The sequence below is a fragment of the Plasmodium cynomolgi genome, chromosome 9, assembly GCF_000321355.1.
Source record: "Plasmodium cynomolgi strain B DNA, chromosome 9, whole genome shotgun sequence".
Lineage (NCBI taxonomy): Eukaryota > Apicomplexa > Aconoidasida > Haemosporida > Plasmodiidae > Plasmodium > Plasmodium cynomolgi.
In genome coordinates this window covers 1,242,224-1,248,724 of record NC_020402.1, presented here as the reverse complement: position 1 = coordinate 1,248,724, position 6,501 = coordinate 1,242,224, and the positions used below count along the sequence as shown (strand labels likewise).

General features: G+C 42.9%; 1 protein-coding gene across 1 annotated transcript; it reads right to left on the bottom strand.

Annotated features, from left to right (window-relative positions):
* Nucleotides 1-300: 300 nt before the first annotated feature.
* PCYB_093850 (hypothetical protein) lies at nt 301-4,509 on the bottom strand (the record flags this gene model as incomplete). Its single annotated transcript, XM_004222499.1, has 3 exons — nt 301-957; nt 1,357-3,049; nt 3,815-4,509. 3 exons carry the CDS (start codon nt 4,507-4,509, stop codon nt 301-303), a joined length of 3,045 nt encoding a protein of 1,014 aa, XP_004222547.1.
* Between the last annotated feature and the right edge of the window lie 1,992 nt (nt 4,510-6,501).

The window sequence follows — 6,501 nt, the reverse complement described above, 5'->3', positions numbered from 1 at the left end:
TCGGGGACGGGAAAAAAAAAAAAAAAAAAAAGAATGAAGGCAACCATAAGGGGAAAAAAAGAATGAACTGTGAAAAAGCATTCATTGTGCTTTTCCTGCCTCCGGTTGTGCTCTACCGAGCATACAAATGGCGCGTCATAACCCCTGCTGGGACGCCACATCGTAGTACACACATTCGTGAAACTTCTACACTCCATTTGTAAAGTTATTAACGCGCAGCTCATCGCAAATGGGTGAAGCGGTTTGTACCTACCAAACATTCATGCAAAAAAAAAAAGAAAAAGGGGAGAAAACAAAACCCTAGTGCTGCCCATTTGTGCCTGAAAAGTGGCTCAATTTGGATCCCCGATCGATTAAATTGAAGATATAATTTTCAAAGTCATTTTTGTTTAAGTAAGAAAAGCTCTTGTCATGTATCGTCTCATCCGTTTTGTCATCCCCGTGTAATGATGTAACTGGTTTTTCCTTCTCTATGTGTTTGGTTATGTGCGTCCAAACATAGGGAGGCATAATTCTCTCGATGGGGTATATTTCCTCAAAAAAGTGTATGCGGCTTGTGTAGGCATAGTTCGCGGGGTTCATTCTCTTAAAGTCCACATCGCTAATGTCCCAGGTGTTGGTGGGGGCACATGCGAGGCAGTTCATTTTGTTTGGCCTTACAAAGGTGAGGAGCGAAATGAAGAGAGTGAGCAATATGGCTGCTATCGTAGCGGTGAGGTGTGCACAGGCCCCAAAAGAGCTCTCCGATTTTGTGTCTTTCATGTTATGTGCTCCTCCCTTTGGTGCGGTGCTTGTGTTTGTGAGTACCTCTTGGTATGTCTCCTCGAAGGGGACTCCCCCTTGGGGGGTTCTCCCCGTCTCGATTGACGCTTCGCTTGAAAAGGCATCCAAATTGGCAGATCCATCTTTACCATTCGAGGCGGTCCGTAGGTATGAATGGACGACAGCTGATTCTTCCTGTGCGAAGCGCGGGTACTGATTAGAGGAGTGGAGCCCCACATCTGTGGTCCCCTTGTTGAGGCAAAAATGAACACTATAGAAGATGTTGCTCAAAACGATGGTGAGTAAAATCTGGGGGATGAAAAACTTCGTTAAGAAACACCAATAAATTGTTAATTTTTGGAAGAGGAAAATTACAAGGGGGTGTTCTTCCCTTTTTTCAAAATCGTAGGTCCTCCTTCTTCCATACAAAATTTTGTTCAGTCTGATCCGCAAAGTGTCTACGTTAAGGATGTACAGAAAGTAGAGCTTCTCCCTCAGTCTGACATTCAATTTTGCACTGAAAATAAAAAAGGCATTCACGCACACAAACAGGAGTACGCTCACCAGGAGGGGTAACCCAAATGAAAAAAAAACAGAATTGGGGAAAATATGCCTATGTAGGTATAGCACAACTGGCGGCACCACCCACATCGCAGTGAAGAGGAAAAATATTGGTTGACGCAAAAAAAAATGCTCTTTTTTTGGGGGGGAGCCACTTATTATCCGTTCCCTCCGTTCAGACGCATAAGTCCATGTAACACAAACCACTTGAGCAAAGACGACAAACAGATACACACAACTGAACGTGGCATATTTCATAATCAAATTTATGTTGTGTCCAAAAGGAGACAAATAAAAAAGCCCCAAAAGGTAATATCCCAAAATTACAAACAGGGTAATAACCTTTTTTTTGATACCTTTAAATTTTCTACTCTCCTTTAGCACCAATATTATCCCCTTCAAATGGAGAGTAGAGGATATTAGCAGGGCCAACAAGGAACAAAGGAAGTAGGTGAAGCTCATCATATTTTGGAAGTTCACTCTTGACAGGGAAACCATATAAACGATGAAATTGTTAATTGGGTCTCCTTTTTTGAAAAACAAATCGTGAAGAGAGCAAATGCCTTCAGATGATCCATCACACGTTGGTGGTATCATTATCTTTAAAGCTCCTCTCCCAGTAGGAACACTACTCAGAAGTTGTACACACACGTAGTAATGTACAATGTGTGTAGCTATCCCGACAAAGGAACCCAACATGACATACCACGAAGATACAAAAAGGTTATCCCCAATATTGCTGTAGGAAGAAAACAGGTAGTTAATTCCTGTGCTGCAATTTAGAGACACCAATACCAGGGTACATACTTTTGCTATTACTTCAAAATTTAGGTAAAGGAAATAATCCGTGTTGAAAAAGATACTGCCATTAGTATGCCCATCTTTAGGGTGGGTCCCCTCTCCATTGAGGGCAACCCACCTGTTTGACTTCAATTCGTAGGAAAGAACAAATATTTGAAAAAGCGCTACAAGAAAGAAGAGGAAGAATGTATACTGCAGGCATTGAGTTAGACACATGCCCTCCATCCTTAGCAGGAAATACAAAGTGAGTGTGATTAGGAAAAGCGCCCCTATTTTCCAAACTAATTTTACTTCTTTGGAGAAGAAATGATGCCACTCCGAAGTGGCATCAGATGTGCAGTGATCCCCTGAGAGAGGAATTTCACTCAGGATGAACCCCTTCCATCTACTTCTGATTTGTGTGTCTAAAATGCCAAATCGTTGACCAGGATAGAATAACCTTTCAGGGGAATTCCCCCTAAGGGTGTCATTCCTTCCCGTGTTAGCCGTCACCCATATGCATTTCCCATTCTGGAGGCATTCTCCCCTGAGTGGGATTCCATCACATTTGTTCAATTTCCAAGGCAAAGTTTTTCTCACCGAAGTGACAACAACAATCGCAGTGTCCACCGTGTCACGAGCACTTCTCGATAGTATACAAAAAGTTATGATTAATGAAGCGATTGCAACTCCTCTGTACTTTTTTTTTAAAAAGCTTAACCCATTGATTATGCACCCTTGCGATAGTTGACCAAGGGCATATTCCATTTGAAGAATCGGCAAACCGATAAATAGGTAGCAGAAGAGAAGCAGCAATAGGAGAAGAGCATAATCAAGGGACGAGCTGATTGGCGGAATGTCTATGTAGCATTGTGCGGTTAGCGAGGCAGCTATACACGAACAGACAAACTGACACAGCGAACTCCATCTGTCTCGCTTGTTAATTCTTTTTTGATTAAAACTAATAATTTCGTTTTTTAAAACTTTTTTAAAATATATCTCAATTTCTTCTGAACAGAGTCGTTTCATGTTTTTACTGGTACTTCTTTTGGGCCCTCTCGAATTGGCTGTTTTGTTTTCCCCGTCTGGGGTTTTATCCCAATTTCCGCTTAACCGCACTTGTTTGTGAACCCTTCTTCCATTTCTGTGCCCTTGGAGTTCCAGCCCACAATTTTCACTGAACCCATTCGAGGGTGGGCTACCTGTTTCGTTTTCTCCTTTTTGGTTACTTTGCGACCAGTTCTCGTGTTTCTCATCTGCCAATTCGTCCACACTGTGCCTCACCTGTCCGTGCAGTTGGGCTTCTTCTTTGATTTGATTCTCCCTCCGTGTGGTGTGGTGTGCGCATCCGTGGGGGCGCGTCTGTCGATGCTGCACTTCTTGTTTCTGCGCCTCTTGCTTCTGCACCTCTTGCTTCTGCACCTCTTGCTTCTGCACCTCTTGCTTCTGCACCTCTTGCTTCTGCACCTCTTGCTTCTGCACCAGGTGCACGCCCTTGTAATACCTTCCAACGAGGGGGTCCCCTTGCGCCTCCGCCAAATTCTGCACCATGCATATGTAGTCCTCATTACAAGCGTTCTTTATTTTTTTCTTCCCAATATCGTGGTAGTTTAAAAAATAAATGTTCAAGCTGGACATGAAGGAGGGATCCCTGGAGTCATACACTCTCTTGCAAAATGAGAGAATTTGTCTCTTCACTTTTTCGAGCCACCCCTTTCTCTCCCCTCCGATCGACTCGCTTAACATTTCTTGACTCCTGTGCAATTGGGCCACCCTGCTGTCGTCACTGCTGCGGTTGTTGTCACTCCCCAGTTCGCAATTTTTCCTTTGACTGATAACTCGGAAGAGTTTGGAGGCGTACGATTTTGATTCTGCGTCATCGTCGTCGTCTCTTCGGTAAGCATTATCGCCATCGACATCGACATCGCCACCCCCCGCATGCTTGCCTTTCCCCCTTGATAGGACAACCCCTTTACGATCGGGCATCCCAAGTATGAGATTCTTTATTCGACTAGTCGTGGACTTATACCTCCAAGCATCGTATCTCTCCAAAGCATATTTCCCCACCTCCTCCACACCGCTAACACCATCATCGGAATCCCCCAAAATTTCATCTTCGTAGAATTGTTCTGATTCTAACTCAAAGTTGTTATCGTAAAAGGGGAAATTATAATACTTGAAAAAATCCTCTCTAGGTATAAAAGTGCTTCTCCTTATTTGGTCATAATCGCAATTATTGTGGCAGTTTAGACTTAATCTGTTTATGTAGTCTTGATAGATGTCACTGTATGCAAAATTGAGGCACATGTTGTAGAGGCTACTTTTTAAATCGTTTGGATATTTACCTCCTGGGGTGTTGAACTTTTGTCGCCTTTTTTTTTTTTCTTTCTGTGTAGGCAGGATCATTGGGGGCTCTTTCCCTTTTTTCGGGGTGCTCCTTTGTGATCATTTTGGCCATGTCTGCCAATTATTCGTTATCGATTTTGTTGGTGTGGGGGGTGGCACTACAGAAAGTTATCACTCCTGCGCATGTTTATGCCGGAGGCATGCATGTGTCTGCAAGAGGTATGCACGTCTTTCTTCCATGCCGCACTACTCAGCTTTGTTTTTCCGAGGCTCCCAAGAATTGGCACATTTGAAATGGCTTTGCGGTGTTCTGGATTTTTCCTTTTTTGAAGTTTTTACGCCAATGTAACTGTTATAAGGGGGAACACAAAGGAAGAACTTAAGCTGCAGTGCGCCATGCATATATGATGCACGTGCTGCAAATTTGTACATTTTTCCATGGGGGAAAAAAAAAAAAAAAAAAAAAAAGGAGAAGGACAAGGACAACCTTTTAACACCATTCGAAGTTTCCACCCCTTCTGGAATTTTTTTTTAAATTTGCACGAACAGTTGTTGCACGGCGCTCCATTTTTTATTTCTGTGGATGGCTCGTCTCAACCGCTTTTTGTACGTACCCCAGAGGAGAAGGTGTGAAAAAATTTTGCCATGTATTTATTACAACTGTTCTTACTACTGACTTGTTGGACGTGCTTATGTGAACATCTTTTTCTTTACACCTTACGTGAGGAGGGGCATTTCGCACACGTTGTTAATGTCTACTCATGTGTAGAACTGCCTGCTCCAAGCTCTAAAAAAAAACACCCTTATGCGTTGTGCTCCCCGTGCAAATGCCTTGGTGCACCCGGTTTATACATACCATTGATGCGCTTTGCACGTGTACCTCCCCCCTTTTTGACAACACACTTGCACTGAAAATTTATGATGATGAAATTTTACTTTAAAAGAATTCCCTGATTGTGATTGGCGCAGATGGGAGTCGCTTTCTCGCGCCACTCTGTCGAGCAATTTATCAGACTTTTCCTTTGCCACGTTCGGGGGTGGCAACCAGAATAGTGACCAATGTGTTACGAAACTAGGGTAGACATTATGACTGAGTAATAACGCGCATAGACGAAAAAGGGGAGAAAGAAGGACAAATGGAAGATGCAAGACGGGCGATGACCAAACAGTTGAGTGCACATGGGGTAGTGGCGTCTTCACTGTACCACTGCCCTGATGAACTTTTCCGAGAAATGTGTAAAGGTTTCGTAAATCCACGTTCCCAGCTTGCAGAAGGTACATATTAACACACGTGGAGAAATATTTTTCCTTTTCCTCCCCTCCCCTTTAAATTTTTTTTTTATGGTGTGCAATTTGGCATGATAAAAAAACGGTATAGAGCAAGGGGAGGAGAATACCTATTGCTCTTTCGCAATTCTGTGTACAAGTCCGTGAGCGCGTAACTACATGTGGAGTGTAAATGTCTTTCGTATTCCATGGTGAGGATGACACTTATGTTACGATCTGATCGCCCGTTAATTCTTTTTTTACTGATCAAGAATGGGCAAAAATTGAAAAGGAAAATTGAATTCCCCCTCCCTTTTTTACGCACAATTCGGGAGAGAAACTAACTTGGCATTTCTGTTTCAAAATTTGGAGCAGCAATTTTGCTTGTGCTCTGTGGGGTTACATTCGCTTTGGCAAATCTGCACACGAAGTGTATGCCACGGGGGCTTACTATTTTGGACATTTCGTATTTTCCGCGTTTTTTTTTTTTGCCCTCTAGTTGGTCACAAAAGCGCGTTAACGATGCGCGCAGGCAATGCGAGGGTAACACGCCTGCTAGATGCCCCAATGCTCCCTTCGAAACAACTCCACGCATTTCCATTTTTTATTCAACACAACGATCACTTTTTCTTCCTTTTCATATCCAGCAGGATAGCAGCTAAAATGAAGAGACGAAAAGGGAATCCAGGGGAGGGAGTATCAACTAGCCAAAATTTCACATGAACATAATTTTCAAAAAAAAAAAAAAAAAAAAAAAAAAAAAGTAAGACTGGGAAAAGGTTTAAC